This window comes from Aquarana catesbeiana, linkage group LG07 (genome assembly GCF_042186555.1).
Source record: "Aquarana catesbeiana isolate 2022-GZ linkage group LG07, ASM4218655v1, whole genome shotgun sequence".
In the NCBI taxonomy this organism is placed as follows: domain Eukaryota; kingdom Metazoa; phylum Chordata; class Amphibia; order Anura; family Ranidae; genus Aquarana; species Aquarana catesbeiana.
This window is the reverse complement of record NC_133330.1, coordinates 20123541-20142428: the sequence shown is the minus strand read 5'-3', so window position 1 is coordinate 20142428 and position 18888 is coordinate 20123541. Positions and strand designations below refer to the sequence as shown.

Sequence of the window (18888 nt, the reverse complement as noted above, 5' to 3'; positions counted from 1 at the left end):
AAGCGTATTTTAAAGAAAGGGTCAGATACTTCGTTCCTCACATTCCTTGCAGGTACAGCAGCCCATTCAAATGAATAGGGTGCTGTACCTGCAATGCGCACGCAACACCCCGCACAGATGCGAACCTACTCTAATGTTGCTTTATGTATTGTTTAAAAGCTTCATCAAGGATGGTGAGGGGTGCCTTGCCTTGGGTTGCAGTCTTGCTGGTTGATCTTAAAAAAATAAAAAAAAGTGATAGAAGAACGGGAAGTGCACAAAGCAAGGTCCATAAAGACATGGATGAGCGAGTTTGGGGTGGAGGAACTTGACTGGCCTGCACAGAATCCTGACCTCAACCCGATAGAACACCTTTGGGATGAATCAGAGCAGAGACTGCGAGCCAGGCCTTCTCGTCCAACAATTTTCTGCCGTCATTCGCACACCCCAATCTTCGATCTGAACGCAGGACTCTGTGCAGGCCAGTCAAGTTTCTCCACCCCAAACTCGCTCATCCATGTCCATACCAAGACGTTTTGGACAATTTCATGCTCCCAACTTTGTGGGAACAGTTTGGGGATGGCCCCTTTCCTGTTCCAATATGACTGCGCACCAGTGCACAAAGCAAGGTCCATAAAGACATGGATGAGTGACTTTGGGGTGGAGGAACTTGACTGTCCTGACCTCAACCCAATAGAACACCTTTGGGATGAATTAGAGTTAGTGGAGACTGCGAGCCAGGCCTTCTTGTCCACCATCAGTGCCTGACCTCACAAATGCTCTTCTGGAAGAATGGTCAAACATTCCCATAGACACACTCCTAAACCTTGTGGACGGCCTTCCCAGAAGAGTTGAAGATGTTATAGCTGCAAAGGGTGGGCCAACTCAATGCTGAACCCTACGGACTAAGACTGGGATGCCATTAAAGTTCATGTGCGTGTAAAGGTAGGCGTTCTAATACTTTTCGTAATATAGTGTATAAAAAAAAGAGGTAGAGAAGAAGAATGAGAAAAGAAATTGAATGTAGAAGGAAAGAAGAAGGAGAGGGAGAAAAAAAAAGGGGAGAAAGTTGACCTGACGGGAGGGGAAGGGACCTGCCACACCCATCTGCCTGTGGTACTAATGTCAAAGAGGGCTTTATCTCATGAGTAGACAAACTTGTTCCACAAAGTCCATGTTTTCGAGTATGCTTCTTTTCTATGTTGTGCAGAAAGCTCCAGATCTTCCATCTGATTTAGCTCTTCAACTTTATTACGCCAGAGCCCAATGGATGGCGGCTGAGAGTTTTTTTCCCCAAGTAAGAGGAATTCATGATTTGGCAGCTTTCAGGAGATCATGTAATATAAATTTTTTGTGTGTTTTGACTGGTATAGTGGAAACATGGAGGAGGAAAAAAAAAAATGCGGGAACATCCAGTATAATGTAGTCAGTAAATTTTGGGGAAATCCTCCAGACCTCTTTGCAGTAATGGCTAAGCTTGAGGCAGGACCAAAAGTATGTGTAGCAGCGTCCTCTGCTCCTCCTGGCACCTCTAGCAGCAATCCGTAACATTCAGGAAATATTTATGAAGGAGAGAAGAGGTTTGGTACCACCGAGTCAAAATTCTGATTACTGTAGTTTCCTGGACTCTTGTACAGATCGAGGACTTCAAAGCAAACCCAATGATGTTACTCCGTTGGTCCACTGTAAATGTCTTCGCCAAGTCTAGTTTCCATTTTTTGAAGAAGGGCAATTGATAGTTGCCGGTGGGTGTTACCAACAGGGAATACATTGTCGAGAGTGCATGAGGTAACACTCCTAGATCAGTGCAATACAGTGCCTTGCAAAAGTATTCACCCCCTTGGCTTTTTACTTATTTTGTTACATTACAGCCTTTAGTTCAATTTTTTTTTTACATCTGAATTATATGTGATGGATCAGAACACAATAGTCTAAGTTGGTGAAGTAAAATTAGAAAAATATATACGTAAAACTATTTTTCAGAAATAAAAAAATGATAATTGGCATGTGCGTATGTATTCACCCCCTTTGTTATGAAGCCCATAAAAAGCTCTGCTGCAACCAGTTATCTTCAGAAGTCACATAATTTGCGAAATGATGTCCACCTGTGCGCAGTCTAAGTGTCACATGACCTGTCATTACATATACACACCTTTTTGAAAGGCCCCAGAGGCTGCAACACCTAAGCAAGAGGCACCACTAACCAAACACTGCCATGAAGACCAAGGAACTCTCCATACAAGTAAGGGACAATGTTGTTGAGAAGTACAAGTCAGGGTTAGGTTATAAAAAAATATCTAAATCTTTGATGATCCCTAGGAGCACCATCACAACCAAATGGAAAGAACATGGCACAACAGCAAACCTGCCAAGAGACGGCCGCACACCAAAACTCACAGACCGGGCAAGGAGGGCATTAATCAGAGAGGAGCACAGAGACCTAAGGTAACCCTGGAGGAGCTGCAGAGTTCCACAGCAGAGACTGGAGTATCTGTACATAGGACGACAATAAGCCGTACGCTCCATAGAGTTGGGCTTTATGGCAGAGTGGCCAGAAGAAAGCCATTACTTTCAGCAAAAAACAAAATGACACGTTTTGAGTTTGCGAAAAGGCATGTGGGAGACTCCCAAAATGTATGGAGGAAGGTGCTCTGGTCTGATGAGCCTAAAATTGAACTTTTTTTTGGCCATCAAAGAAAACGCTATGTCTGGTGCAAACCCAACACATCACATCACCCAAAGAACACCATCCCCACCGTGAAACATGGTGGTGGCAGCATCATGCTGTGGGGATGTTTTTCAGCAGTCGGGACTGGGAAACTGGTCAGAGTTGAGGGAAAGATGGATGGTGCTAAATACAGGGATATTCTTGAGCAAAACCTGTAGCACTTTGTGTGTGATTTGAGGCTAGGATGGAGGTTCACCTTCCGGCAGGACAATGACCCCAAACACACTGCTAAAGCAACATTTGAGTGGTTTAAGGGGAAACATGTAAATGTGTTGGAATGGCCTAGTCAAAGCCCAGACCTCAATCCAATAGAAAATTTGTGGTCAGACTTAAAGATTGCGGTTCAGAAGTGCAAACCATCCAACTTGAAGGAGCTGGAGGAATGGGCAAAAATCCCACTGGTAAGATGTGGCAAGCTCATAGAGACTTATCCAAAGTGACTTGGAGCTGTGATAGCTGCAAAAGGTGGCTCTAGTATTGACTTTAGGGGGATGAATAGTTATGCACATTGACTTTTTCTGTTTTTATGTCTTATTTGCTGTTTGCTTCACAATAAAAAAAAAGTTGTGGGCATGTTCTGTAAATTAAATGATGCAAATCCTCAAACGATCCATGTTAATTCCAGGCTGTGAGGCAACAAAACACAAAAAATGCCAAGGGGGGTGAATACTTTTGCAAGGCACTGTATGTCTCAAACACAGTCAGCGAAAGTCATGTAAAGGTGGGAGAAAGACCTAAAAATGATGTAACTGCAAGGCCCTCCAAAAGTCCAAATGGAAAGGGCCTTCAGAGTTCATCAGGTCCTGCACAGTAGGCCAGGAGCCCATCGGCAGAAAATAAGAGACCTGATAAGGTCCAGAGTTGATTAAAGTACGAAACGCCCCATCCCGAAGACCTGGGGAAAAACACGGGTTGCCCAAATGGGTAAAAGTGGAGAAGCAGTGGGAGGATAACGTGGTTGTTTTGATGAAAATATGAGGCCTGATAATGTCCAGAGATGATTAGAGTGAGAAACGCCCCATCCTGAAGACCTGGGGAAAAACCTGGGTTGCCCAAAATGGGTGAAAGCGGAGAGGCAGCTGGGGATAATCTGCGTAGCGGTACCAAGCTTTGGCCCTGTTCTCGTTGGGGCAAAAGCTTAATGTCTGCATGACGGCACCAATCGATAAGTCTACCCATATTAAAGTTTCACTTTAAAGAACCCTTTGGCATGTAGATAATCCATGAATCAAACATTTACAAACAGAAAACTGCAGTTAATAATCACACAACCCTGACCGAACTCACCGGAGACTGGACTCGCTCTCCATATCCTTCAAACTATCTGCCATGGCCATAGAGAGTGACATCAAGGCAAGCTTCCTCTGTAAAGATAAATCATCATCATCATCATCATCATCATCCTTGTGTTCCCTTCATCTGTTCTACAAAGAACGACGTTGTCACCAAAACTCACCAGTCTCTTCTCCATGTCGGAGCTGAGTGGACCCTGCATACAGCTCGCCAGTCGCTTGCCTACAAGATGAGCCGCTCTCTTCACCACCTCCACCTGCTGGTCTGCCTGAGAGGAAGAAGAGCAATACAAGTATCAACTCCACCCGGGACTGACATTCAGTCCAGCACATCCCATCCCACTACTGCTATGCTCAAATAGATGTACTGACACAGAACAATGGGGAATCAAAGGAACATAGCCAGTCCTGCAGTGCTTGGGGCTCTATTTGCATGGAGTTTGTCTGGATTGTGTTAGTCTGGATTCCCATTCATAAATCATAACTTACATGGACTGCCATCTAACCACAGCAGCCTACTGAGTATGTGACTTGTATAATATTCTCTGTACAGCACTGCGGTATATGTCAGATCTATATAAATGTATAATAATAAGAGTGTGTGACTGGGGGGGGGGGGGGGGGGGAATTAGAGTGTAAGCTCCTTTGGTACAGAGACTGATATGACTGATAAGGGTCCTCTGTACAGCACTGTGGTATATGTCAGAGCTATATAAATGTATAATAATAATAGTGTGTGACTGTAGGAAACAGAGTGTAAGCTCCTCTGGTACAGAGACTGATGTGATTGGCTCAGTGTTCTCTGTACATGTCAGAGCTGAATAAATGTATTATAATAATAATAATAATAGTGTGTGACTGCAGGAAACAGAGTGTAAGCTCCTCTGGTGCAGAAATTGATGTGACTGGCTCAGTGTACACCAGGGTGGATAAAAATCAGAGATTTTTTTTTTTTAAATTTAAAAAAATCGGATTTTTTCAATTTAAATCTGATTTTTTTTAATTTAAATCTGATTTTTAAATCTGTTTTTATCAAATGTATTTGATTAAAATTCTTTTGGAGTAAAAATCTATCTAAAGATATAGTTTTCTATTGAAGATACATTAATAATTTATTTTATTCAGCATGAAATGGAGCTCAGTTATGTAGCATGTGGCTGTCTATTCTGCAATATTTACATTTTTGGTAAACTAATTCAATGAATCCAAGCTCCGCAAGCTGAGATAACATGCACTGCCATTGATGCATTCACACAATTTCACAGGAACCATGAGATAAAACAAAGTTCAGGAATATTCCTTTATCCCATTGTTTTGCGAATCTACAGTATTTCACAAAAGTGAGTACACCCCTCACATTTTTGTAAATCTTTTCTTCTATCTTTTCATGTGACAACACTGAAGAAATGACACTTTGCTACAATGTAAAGTAGTGAGTGTACAGCTTGTATAACAGTGTAAATTTGCTGTCCCCTCAAAATAACTCAACACACAGCCATTAATATCTAAACTGATGGCAACAAAAGTGAGTACACCCCTAAATAAAAATGTCCAAATTGGGCCCAATTAGCCATTTTCCCTCCCCGGTGTCATGTGACTCGTTAGTGTTACAAGGTCTCAGGTGTGAATGGGGAGCAGGTGTGTTAAATTTGGTGTTATCGCTCTCACTTTCTCATACTGGTGACTGGAAGTACAACATGGCACCTCATGGCAAAGAACTCTCTGAGGATCTGAATAAAAAATGTGTTGCTCTACATAAAGATGGCCTAGGCTATAAGAAGATTGCCAAGACCCTGAAACTGAGCTGCAGCACGGTGGTCAAGACCATTCAGTGGTTTAACAGGACAGGTTGCACTCAGAACAGGCCTCGCCATGGTCAGCCAAAGAAGTTGAGTGCACGTGGTCAGCGTCATATCCAGAGGTTGTCTTTGGGAAATAGACGTATGAGTGCTGCCAGCATTGCTGCAGAGGTTGTAGGGGTGGGGGGTCAGCCTGTCAGTGCTCAGACCATACGCCGCACGCTGCATCAAATTGGTCTGCATGGCTGTCGTCCCAGAAGGAAGCCTCTTCTAAAGATGATGCACAAGAAGGCCTGCAAACAGTTTGCTGAAGACAAGCAGACTTAGACCCCTTTCACACTGGGGCGGTTTGCAGGCGGTATTGCGCTAAAAATACCGCCTGCAAACCGCCCCTAAACAGCCTCCGCTGTTTGTTCAGTGTGAAAGCCCGAGGGCTTTCACACTGAAGCGGTGCGCAGGCAGGACGGTGAAAAAAGTCCTGCAAACCGCTTTTTTGGAGCGGTGAAGGAGCGGTGTATTCACCGCTCCTAAACCGCTCCTGCCCATTGAAATCAATGGGACAGCGCGGCTATACCGTGGCAATGCCGCGGCTATAGCCACGCTGTACGAGGGATTTTAACCCTTTTTCGGCCGCCAGCGGGGGTTAAAACCGCACCGCTAGCGGCCGAATACCGCTGCAAGAACGACGGTACAGCAGCGCTAAAAATAGCGCTGTTGTACTGCCGACGCCCCCACCGCCCCAGTGTGAAAGGGGCCTTAGGACATGGATTACTGGAACCATGTCCTGTGGTCTGATGAAACCAAGATAAACTTATTTGGTTCAGATGGTGACAAGCGTGTGTGGAGGCAACCAGGTGAGGAGTACAAAGACAAGTGTGTCCTGTCTACAGTCAAGCATGGTGGTGGGAGTGTCATGGTCTGGGGCTGCATGAGTGCTGCCGGCACTGGGGAGCTACAGATCATTGAGGGAACCATGAATGCCAACATGTACTGTGACATACTGAAGAAGAGCATGATCCCCTCCCTTCGGAGACTGGACCGCAGGGCAGTATTCCAACATGATAATGACCCCAAACACACCTCCAAGATGACCACTGCCTTGCTAAAGAAGCTGAGGGTAAAGGTGATGGACTGGCCAAGCATGTCTCCAGACCTAAACCCTATTGAGCATCTGTGGGGCATCCTCAAACGGAAGGTGGAGGAGTGCAAGGTCTCTAACATCCACCAGCTCTGTGATGTCGTCATGGAGGAGTGGAAGAGGACTCCAGTGACAACCTGTGAAGCTCTGGTGAACTCCATGCCCAAGAGGGTTAAGGCAGTGCTGGAAAATAATGGTGGCCACACAAAATATTGACACTTTGGGCCCAATTTGGACATTTTCACTTAGGGGTGTACTCACTTTTGTTGCCAGCGGTTTAGACATTAATGGCTGTGTGTTGAGTTATTTTGAGGGGACAGCAAATTTACACTGTTATACAAGCTGTACACTCACTACTTTACATTGTAGCAAAGTGTCATTTCTTCAGTGTTGTCACATGAAAAGATAGAATAAAATATTTACAAAAATGTGAGGGGTGTACTGACTTTTGTGAGATACTGTATGTACACTACAAACTGTATGATTGAATCGGTTCTGATTTTGCTATTTAACTAACCCGACAGCTTTATTATTCTAAATAGGAAACCTTCCTTTTGTTTGTAAATATTAAAGATTCTAACTACCAGCAAGAATGAGTCCTTACATTTAAAGAGGAATTATGGTACATGTCATAGCTATATAAATGTATAATAATAATAATGTGTGACTTGTGGGGGGGCATTAGAGTGTAAGCTCCTCTGGTGCAGAGACTGATGTGACTGGCTCAGTGTTCTCTGTACTGCACTGCAGAATATGTCTGAGCTATATAAAATGTACTCAGCATATATCTCCTGAGAACAACACTAGAGTGTTGCCTGTACTGAGCATGCCATCCCCCTAGCACAGCATAAACTGCTGCCTATAGTGAGCATGCATCTTCCAAGCACAGCTCTAGTGCACTGCCTGTACTGAGCACAGTACCAGGGTGTCACCTGTACTGCGCATGCATCTCCTGAGCACCGTACCAGCATGCTGCCTGTACTGAGCAAGTATCCCCCTGGCACAGCACCAGCTCACCACCCATACTGTGCATGGATCTCTTGAGGACAGAACCAGTTTGTTGCCCATACTGAGCATGGATCTCTTGAGGACAGAACCAGTTTGTTGCCCATACTGAGCATGGATCTCTTGAGCACAGCACCAGCTCACCGCCCATACTGAGCATGGATCTCTTGAGCACAGGACCAGCTCGCCACCCATACTGAGCATGGATCTCTTGAGCACAGCACCAGCTCGCCACCCATACTGAGCATGGATCTCTTGAGCACAGCACCAGCTCGCCACCCATACTGAGCATGGATCTCTTGAGCACAGCACCAGCTCGCCACCCATACTGAGCATGGATCTCTTGAGCACAGCACCAGCTTGCCGCCCATACTGAGCGTGGATCTCTTGAGCACAGCACCAGTTTGCCGCCCATACTGTGTGTGGATTTCTTGAGCACAGCACCAGCTCACTGCCCATACTGAGCATGGATCTCTTGAGCACAGCACCAGCTCACTGCCCATACTGAGCATGGATCTCTTGAGCACAGCACCAGCTCACTGCCCATACTGAGCATGGATCTCTTGAGCACAGCACCAGCTCGCCACCCATACTGAGCATGGATCTCTTCAGCACAGCACCAGCTCGCCGCCCATACTGAGCATGGATCTCTTGAGCACAGCACCAGCTCGCCGTCCATACTGAGCATGAATCTCTTGAGCACAGCACCAGCTCGCCACCCATACTGAGCATGGATCTCTTGAGCACAGCACCAGTTTGCCGCCCATACTGTGTGTGGATTTCTTGAGCACAGCACCAGCTCACTGCCCATACTGAGCATGGATCTCTTGAGCATAGCACCAGCTCGCCGCCCATACTGAGCATGGATCTCTTGAGCACAGCACCAGCTCGCCACCCATACTGTGCATGGATCTCTTGAACACAGCACCAGCTCGCCGCCCATACTGAGCATGGATCTCTTGAGCACAGCACCAGCTTACCACCCATACTGAGCATGGATCTCTTGAGCACAGCACCAGCTCGCCGTCCATACTGAGCATGGATCTCTTGAGCACAGCACCAGCTCGCCACCCATACTGAGCATGGATCTCTTGAGCACAGCACCAGCTTGCCGCCCATACTGAGCATGGATCTCTTGAGCCCAGCACCAGTTTGCCGCCCATACTGTGTGTGGATTTCTTGAGCACAGCACCAGCTCACTGCCCATACTGAGCATGGATCTCTTGAGCATAGCACCAGCTCGCCGCCCATACTGAGCATGGATCTCTTGAACACAGCACCAGCTCGCCGCCCATACTGAGCATGGATCTCTTGAGCACAGCACCAGCTTACCACCCATACTGTGCATGGATCTCTTGAGCACAGCACCAGCTCGCAGCCCATACTGAGCATGGATCTCTTTGAGCACAGCACCAGTTTGCCGCCCATACTGAGCATGGATCTCTTGAGCACAGCACCAGCTCACCGCCCATACTGAGCATGGATCTCTTGAGCACAGCACCAGCTCACCGCCCATACTGAGCATGGATCTCTTGAGCACAGCACCAGCTCGCCGTCCATACTGAGCATGGATCTCTTGAGCACAGCACCAGTTCGCCGCCCATACTGAGCATGGATCTCTTGAGCACAGCACCAGTTCGCCGCCCATACTGAGCATGGATCTCTTGAGCACAGCACCAGTTCGCCGTCCATACTGAGCATGGATCTCTTGAGCACAGCACCAGTTCGCCACCCATACTGAGCATGGATCTCTTGAGCACAGCACCAGTTCGCCGCCCATACTGAGCATGGATCTCTTGAGCACAGCACCAGCTCGCCACCCATACTGTGCATGGATCTCTTGAACACAGCACCAGCTTGCCGCCTATACTGAGCATGGGTCTCTTGAGCACAGCACCAGCATGCACCCTATACTTGAGCATGCATTTCCTGAGCACAGAACAAGCATGCGGTCCGTACTAAACATGCATACCCTGAGCACAGCACGAGAGCTCAGCCCCTACTGAGTATGCATGCTGTGGGCACAGCACCAGAGTGCTGCCCATACTGCGCATGCATTCCCTTTGCACAGCACCAGCACGCTTCCCCTACATCCTTCAAGCAATGCAGCATGAGAAGATTCAATCCCAGCCGGGATTGTGCACGTCAGGGTGGCCCCAAGGAGACCATCCAAGGTAAAGGAGCCACACTATAGGTGGAAACTCCATGAACCAGACTTTAAAGGCTCACGATGACGGAAAGCTTGCAGGAAAAAGGTCCAGGAACCAATGATGATGTAAAGTGTGCTTCTACATTGAGTTGTTATATCTTTCCATGGAGGGTCTAATAACACTTTATACTCAGTGGAATAGTGTCTATATGTAAAAGATGATCCTGACTTCTATGTCCTATAAAAATAAATCTGCATTGTACCCCTTCCCTTTACCGGAACACAGCCTTTAAGCCATTTACCCCCCCCCCCTATTGTGGTGCTCAGAGATGGGCAGGTATAGCAGGAGGAGCTCCTATCCTCAGCTCCAGGTTAGTGAAAACATGAACACCATTATAAGACAATAATATCATCATTCACAACATCTCAAATTATTACTTACCAGAAGTAACTCTTCGGGCAATAGGTCTGTGACATCATTGGATCTGGAAGGAGAACGACATTTAATCAGGGTGCGGTACTGGCCATGCAGTTCTTTATCTATTATAAACCGATGACCCTGCTATGATTGGAGACAATCTACAGATACCATAACGAAGAGCAGCATCCTGGAATCATGAACCCATATTTTATTATTTTATTCACAATAGAGAATAGAAAACATTTCAGATGTTTACCCTGAGAAAATTGACCAGTTTAAGAAAAAAAAAAAAAAGGTGATTTTGAAATTGATGGCAGCAACACATCTCAAAAAAGTTGGGACGGGGCAACGAAAAGCTGGCAAAGTAAGTTCTACTAACAAGGAAGAGCTGGGGGAACATTTTGCAACTAATTAGGTTAAGTGGCAACAGGTCGATAACACGTTTTATGTATAAAAAGAGCATCTTGAGCCTCCTACACGCCATCAGATTTTCCGCAGACAAAACCTCTGACTTTTGTCCGAAGGGCGTGTGCCTGGATTTTGTCTTGCATACAAACGGTACACAATTGTTGGCCAACAAACACGAACGTAGTGACGTACTACGGGCCGAAAAAAGAGGAAGTTCAATTGTCAGGCGCCACCCTTTGGGCTCCTTTTGTGTTAGTAGAAGTTTGGTGAGTGTTGATTCGTGCTTTTCATTTTGCGCTTTTCAGTTCGTTTCTGAACGGCCGTTCGTCAACCAGACATGTTGCGGAATCGGAGGAGATAACGTGTTATTTATTATTGGCCTTGGAGTTTTTGCTCTGACTCAAGTCCAGTCCAGGAACAGGAGGAGGAGGATTTCTTGGACCAAAAATCGGTTGCTTTATTAATCGTGACCAATTCTGTCATAATCCTTTGCTGCGGGAGCTCCAGGAGAATAATCCGAATGATTTTCAGAATTATCTCCGGATGATGGACCCCTGCTTTCACCAACTCTTGGCATTGCTGACCCCCTATATTAAAAAGTAGGACACATGCATGAGGCTTTTATTTTATTTTTTGGTTGAATAATAATGATTTGATTTGGTATATTTTCTATATTTTTGGATGCATAGAATGCACTTTTTGGTTAAGTTCTATTGGCAGATAGCATGTCTAATTTTATTTCTTTTATTTTTTTAATGCACAATAAAAAAATTGTGTAGAATAATACTTGGCTATGTGTTTTACTTCAAATGACAGTTTGGGAGTCGGCAGTTTCATTTAAAAAAATACAATGTAAAATTAACAAGGGACACCAACATAGTTGTATCTTTGATCTTAAAAACTACATGGTAATGGTGTTGTGGTAACTTGACCAAAAAAAAAATAAAAAATAACAAGCATAATAATATTATTCTGATATCACTAGAAAAAAAAAAAGCCTTTGAAAATTTGTTTGCAATAACTCCATCAGTATCACCAGCAAAGCAGCTTCATTATTATCCCATTAAAGAAGAAGAGAATTGTGCGCTGCAATTCGAGATTTCATAATTTGCCGCGTCACGAATGTTAATTCTCCATTAGGAATGCTAGTTTACAAGACCGACCGCTTCCGGCTCATCCTTGCTTCCGAGCATGCATGTTTTTTACTTTGGACTTTTGTCCGACGGACTTGTGTACACACGCTCGGGAAAATCCGACAACACACATTTGTCCGCGGAAAATTTTAAAGCCTGCCATCCAACATTTGTCCGCGTAAAATCCGACAACAATTGTCCGATAGTCGGATTTTCCGCCAACAGCCTGTCGTCACACATTTCGCATCGGAAAATCCGATCGTGTGTACGCGGCTATAGAAAGTCAGAGTATCTAATGCCGCGTACACACGGTCGGACTTTACGGCAGACTTTGCCCGGAGGACTTTTCGACGGACTTTACGAAGGACTTTCCGAATAAACGGACTTGCCTACACACAATCAACCAAAGTCCGACGGATTCGTACGTGATGACTAAAACAAGGAAGTTGATAGCCAGTAGCCAATAGCTGCCCTAGCATCGGTTTTTGTCCGTCGGACTAGCATAGAGACGAGCGGACTTTTCGACCGGACTCGAGTCCGTCGGACAGATTTGAAACATGTTTCAAATCTAAGTCCGTCAAACTTTTGAGAAAAAAAAGTCAGCTGGAACCCACACACGATCAAATTGTTCGACGGACTCCGGTACGCCGGACCAAGTATGCCGGAAAGTCCGCTCATGTGTATGCAGCATAAGTCCGTCAAACTTTTGAGAAAACAAAGTCCGCTGGAGCCCACACACGATCGCATTGTCCGTCGAAATCCGGTACGCCGGACCAAGTATGCCGTAAAGTCCGATCGTGTGTACGCGGCATTAGAAGTAAAGATGGGCAGAGGTTCACCAATCTGTGAAAAGCCGCATCTAAAAATTGTCCAACAATTTCAGAAGAATGTTCCTCAACGTAAAAAATTGCAAAGACTTTGAATGTGTCATCACCTACAATACATAATATTATTCAAAAGATTCAGAGAATCTGGAGAAATTTGAGAGTAAGGGGACAAGGTCCGAAACCCAATATTGGGTGCCGGTGATCTTCAAGGTCCTCAGGCGGCTCTGCATTAAAACCAGGCATGATTGTGTGATGGACATCACTGCATGGGCTCAGGAATATTTCCAAATATCTATCTAATATCTTAGTGTGTATGGAATGGGCAGCTTGCGCATCTGGAGAAGCACCATCAATCCTGAAAGATACATCCAAGTTTTAGAGCCGCATGTCCCCCCATCCAGATGAAGTCTTTTTCAGGGAAGGTCTTGAATATCTCAGCAGGACAATGCTAAACCTCATACTGCATCTATGACATCAGCATGGCTTCCTAGTAGGAGATTGGAAATATTTGGCGCATCTTGAAATGAAAACTACAACAAGAAGTCCCAGGACTGTTGAGCGGTTAGAATCCTATATCAGGCCAGAATGGGACAACATTCCTCTCCCAGATATCCAGCAACTGGTCTCCTCAGTTCCCAGACCTCCACGGAGTGTTGAGAAAAGAAGAGGGGGTGCTACACCGTGCTAAACATGGCCCCGCCCAAACTTTTTTGAGACGTGTTGCTCTCATCCATTTTACAATCACCTTATTTTTTTTTTTTAACCTTAATATGGTCCATTTTCTCAGTTGCCGACTGCACTATAGTCGAATGATGGCTACAGTGTGGTCGTTCAGTTCTGGTAGGGCGTCTATTGATGTCCTCCCAGAAGCCCGCTCCCCGTGCGCCTAATGTGGCACGCACCCAGCGCGCTCTGGGATTGTTGTGTTCTTCGGACACAGCTGACCACAGATCGGGGTAAGGGGCTAATCACAGCGGCCCTTTACTATGTGATCAGCTGTGTCCAATTACAGCTGATCACATGTAAACAATGCCTCTGGGTGGGTTGTCGGGCAGAGTCACCTCTGATCCCGCAGCAGCTGCAGAGTCGGTCAGGCTCCTGTGATCCGACCCTGCCAACCCTGTATACCACATCCAAGATGGCTGAACGATATTGGCTAAACGATATGCCTGATGAAGGAGCGCGCAGGCTCCGAACGCGTGTACGTCACAGCCTCATCACACCGCGACCAGGAACTCTCCAACCGACGACTTCCTCCTGCGCTAGGAGGGGTGGCAACCCTATGCCGGATGGAGCCCTTCAGGAAAGCGTGAAGGTTCTGAACAGGAGGCACAGGAGGAGCAAGAGAGGACAGCAGGAGCTAGAACTGCCCGGCAAGTCTTTAGGAGGGAACCACCGGGTTGCAGCCAGGAGGGCTGGTGAGCAGGGGCGGACTGACCATTTGGCCACTCGGGCAGTGCCCGAGGGCCCCATGAGTTGTCAGTCCGCCCCTGCTGGTGAGTGACATGTGCAGTCGGGAGGACTGGGGAGGCACGCCTTAGAGGACTGAGAGGAAACAGTCTGAGATGGGTGCAGAGCCAGTAGTGAGGACTACCATGTCATGGGCGGTGGGAGTCAGGCAGCTGAAGCCAGGAGGGCATACAGGGCCTGCAGAGGACTGACTGGGAGCAGTAGTCCATCAGTAGGACAGATAGCACTAAAGACTTTCCATTTCTGCTACACTATAGGGTCCCTGCCTGCAAACGGCGATTGTTGAGGCCTGGCTGAGCCAGTGTCAGGCCTAACCTTACATGTGCTAAGCTGGTCCTGAGGGTTAAGAGTTGTGCAGGAGGAAGGAAGAGGAATAGTCTGCAAGTAAAGTGCTGGAGGAGACTGAAGTGGCAACTTGTACAGAGAAGTGTATATAGTTGTCCCAATTGATCGATAAACAATCCGCCTGTAAATATAAATGCAGCAAAATCTATAGTGTAACACAAATCACTAATCAGTTGAAATAAATATTAATAAAGTGATTTCGCGCAAATAATAATAAATAGTGTCAAATTCATAAATGAAGGTATTTCAGGAGAGTATTTAAATTATTTCCATATTAGATAAGAACGAGTGGTGCATACAATGTCTATCTTTGATATTGAAAAAAAATAAAAATAATACAATAATAATATCTGTATGTAGACTCACAGTGTTCTTCATATATTAGTGAGTAGTGAGTCTACATATGGATATTATTATTGTGTTATTTTTTTTTTTTTTTTTTTAATATCAAAGATAGACATTGTATGCACCACTCGTTCTTATCTAATATGGAAATAATTTAAATACTCTCCTGAAATACCTTCATTTATGAATCTGACACTATTTATTATTATTTGTGCGAAATCACTTTATTAATATTAATGTATACTGGATAGTGATGTGTTATTGAGAATGAGAATTTGTATCAGATAACAGAGAGAATGTCGCCGCGTGTTCCCGGCTCCGCCCCCTCTCTGTACACATTCATGGAATGCAAAAGCGCAATAAAAGTTGCTCAGATTGGAGATCTGATTTCTGCTGCCAACATCATAAAGGAATAAAGCCGGCCGGCTGGTCAAGGTACACGTGTGATAGAATGGGGGAGAGGACATACTATACCCAGCACAGTGTACACAGTATATACTATACCCAGCACAGTGTACACAGCACACACCATACCCAGCACAGTGTACACAGTATATACTATATCCAGCACAGTGTACACAGTATATACCATACCCAGCACAGTGTACACAGTATATACTATACCCAGCACAGTGTACACAGTATATACCATACCCAGCACAGTGTACACAGTATATACTATACCCAGCACAGTGTACACAGTATATACTATACCCAGCACAGTGTACACAGCACATATCATACCCAGCACAGTGTACACAGTATATACTATACCCAGCACAGTGTACACAGCACATATCATACCCAGCACAGTGTACACAGCACATATCATACCCAGCACAGTGTACACAGTATATATTATACCCAGCACAGTGTACACAGTATATATTATACCCAGCACAGTGTACACAACACATACCATACCCAGCACAGTGTACACAGCACATACCATACCCAGCACAGTGTACACAGTATATATTATACCCAGCACAGTGTACACAGCACATACCATACCCAGCACAGTGTACACAGCACATATCATACCCAGCACAGTGTACACAGCACATATCATACCCAGCACAGTGTACACAGTATATATTATACCCAGCACAGTGTACACAGTATATACTATACCCAGCACAGTGTACACAACACATACCATACCCAGCACAGTGTACACAGTATATACTATACCCAGCACAGTGTACACAGTATATACTATACCCAGCACAGTGTACACAGCACATATCATACCCAGCACAGTGTATACAGCACATACCATACCCAGCACAGTGTACACAGTATATACTATACCCAGCACAGTGTACACAGCACATATCATACCCAGCACAGTGTACACAGCACATATCATACCCAGCACAGTGTACACAGCCCATATCATACCCAGCACAGTGTACACAGCACATATCATACCCAGCACAGTGTACACAGCACATATCATACCCAGCACAGTGTACACAGCCCATATCATACCCAGCACAGTGTACACAGCACATATCATATCCAGCTCAGTGTACACAGTATATATCATACCCAGCACAGTGTACACAGCACATACCATACCCAGCACAGTGTACAGAGCACATATCATACCCAGCACAGTGTACACAGCACATATCATACCCAGCACAGTGTACACAGCACATATCATACCCAGCACAGTGTACACAGCACATATCATACCCAGCACAGTGTACACAGTATATACTATACCCAGCACAGTGTACACAGCACATATCATACCCAGCATAGTGTACAGAGCACATATCATACCCAGCACAGTGTACACAACACATACCATACCCAGCACAGTGTACACAACACATACCATACCCAGCACAGTGTACACAGTATATACTATACCCAGCACAGTGTACACAGCACATCATACCCAGCACAGTGTACACAGCACATACCATACCCAGCACAATGTACACAGCACATATCATACCCAGCACAGTGTACACAGCACATACCATACCCAGCACAGTGTACACAGCACATATCATACCCAGCACAGTGTACACAGCACATATCATACCCAGCACAGTGTACACAGCACATATCATACCCAGCACAGTGTACACAGCACACATCATACCCAGCACAGTGTACACAGCACATATCATACCCAGCACAGTGTACACAGCACACATCATACCCAGCACAGTGTACACAGCACATATCATACCCAGCACAGTGTACACAGTATATATTATACCCAGCACAGTGTACACAGCACATATCATACCCAGCACAGTGTACACAGCACATATCATACCCAGCACAGTGTACACAGCACATACTAAATCTGTACACACAGTGTACATCTATTACACACATCTCGGGGTTTATTGATCTGTCAGATGTAGACAGAGAAGGAAGTAGAGGTTTGTACTTTGCCCTGTGTGGTTCTGATCAGACATGAGAGGGGGGATCGCCCTGTATTGGGGTCTCTGTATACATCCGGAGAAGTGACAATCATTTGGAGGGATTCGATCTCCCTCCCCCCCCCCCCCCCCCCCCCACAGAATATCATATATACAGAACAGTCACAGAGGTGCCCCGGGGACAGAACAGCCTCTGATAACTGCTATGTGCAGCAGTTTGGTAAACAGAGAAAAGTTTGTTGTGCTGTGCGGAGTGTCTCCGGTACCCACCTGCCAGGGCCGTGATTGGCCAGCTGTCTCATTCTGTTGATCTGTCTCTGTAACATGGTGCAGGTGTCTCTGACCTTGCCGTCTGATTTCCTCTGCTCGCTCTCTGTACTTCTGGGTGAGGCTGTCCCCTCCTCCTCCTCCTTCTATTATATACAGTATATAAGGCTGGCTCTTCTTCTTCCTCCTCCGACACCACGCCGAGCTTCACTCGAATATCTTCCCAGTCCTTATACTGGACCTCAATCAATATATAATGTCCCCGGATTAATATATTATGTCCTACAACAATATATACAGTCCCTGAATCAATATATAATGTCCCCGGATTAATATATTATGTCCTACAACAATATATACAGTCCCTGAATCAATATATAATGTCCCCGGATTAATATATTATGTCCTACAACAATATATACAGTCCCCGAATCAATATATAATGTCCCCGGATTAATATATTATGTCCTACAACAATATATACAGTCCCTGAATCAATATATAATGTCCCCGGATTAATATATTATGTCCTACAACAATACATACAGTCCCCGAATCAATATATAATGTCCCTGGAAAAAGTTCTAACATAATATAATGAAGCATAATAAAATGGTTAGCAGGGTAAGAGATGTAAACATATTGGGGGGGGGGGGGGTAATAAAAAGTGTCTGAGACAAACGTTGAATCAACTGCAGTGCAGCCAATCAGCTTTAATTTCTAATTTTCTAAGCTTTGTAGACAGAACTGAAAGACAGAAGCAGATTGGAGAAAAGACCGAGCTTCAGTTTTATATGTCCCAGGTCTATACAGTCCTAGGATCAATATATAATGTTTGTGGAATAACATACACTGGCCCTGGAACAAATACAGTGCCTTGCAAAAGTATTCACCCCCCCCTTGGCTTTTTACCTATTTTGTTACATTACAGCCTTTAGTTCAATGTTTTTTTTCATCTGAATTATATGTGATGGATCAGAACACAATAGTATAAGTTGGTGAAGTAAAATTAGAAAAATATATACATAAAACTATTTTTCAGAAATAGAAAACAGATAATTGCCATGTGCGTATGTATTCACCACCTTTGTTATGAAGCCCATAAAAAGCTCTGGTGCCACCAATTACCTTCAGAAGTCACATAATTAGTGAAATGATGTCCACCTGTGTG

At 45.1% G+C, this 18888-nt stretch overlaps 1 protein-coding gene across 3 annotated transcripts in view; it reads right to left on the bottom strand.

Moving 5' to 3' along the window:
- The window catches only part of SH3BP1 (SH3 domain binding protein 1), a 60233-nt gene extending 42354 nt beyond the window's left edge, over positions 1–17879 (bottom strand). For all 3 annotated transcript variants that reach the window (XM_073591729.1, XM_073591730.1, XM_073591731.1), the window contains exons 1-4: positions 17721–17879; positions 10533–10575; positions 4164–4268; positions 3995–4071 (exon numbers count right to left, since the gene is read on the bottom strand). In XM_073591729.1, coding sequence (XP_073447830.1) covers positions 3995–4071; positions 4164–4268; positions 10533–10575; positions 17721–17776 — 281 coding nt within the window. In that variant the 5' untranslated portion in view covers positions 17777–17879. The remainder of the gene's footprint in view (positions 1–3994; positions 4072–4163; positions 4269–10532; positions 10576–17720) is intronic.
- Between the last annotated feature and the right edge of the window lie 1009 nt (positions 17880–18888).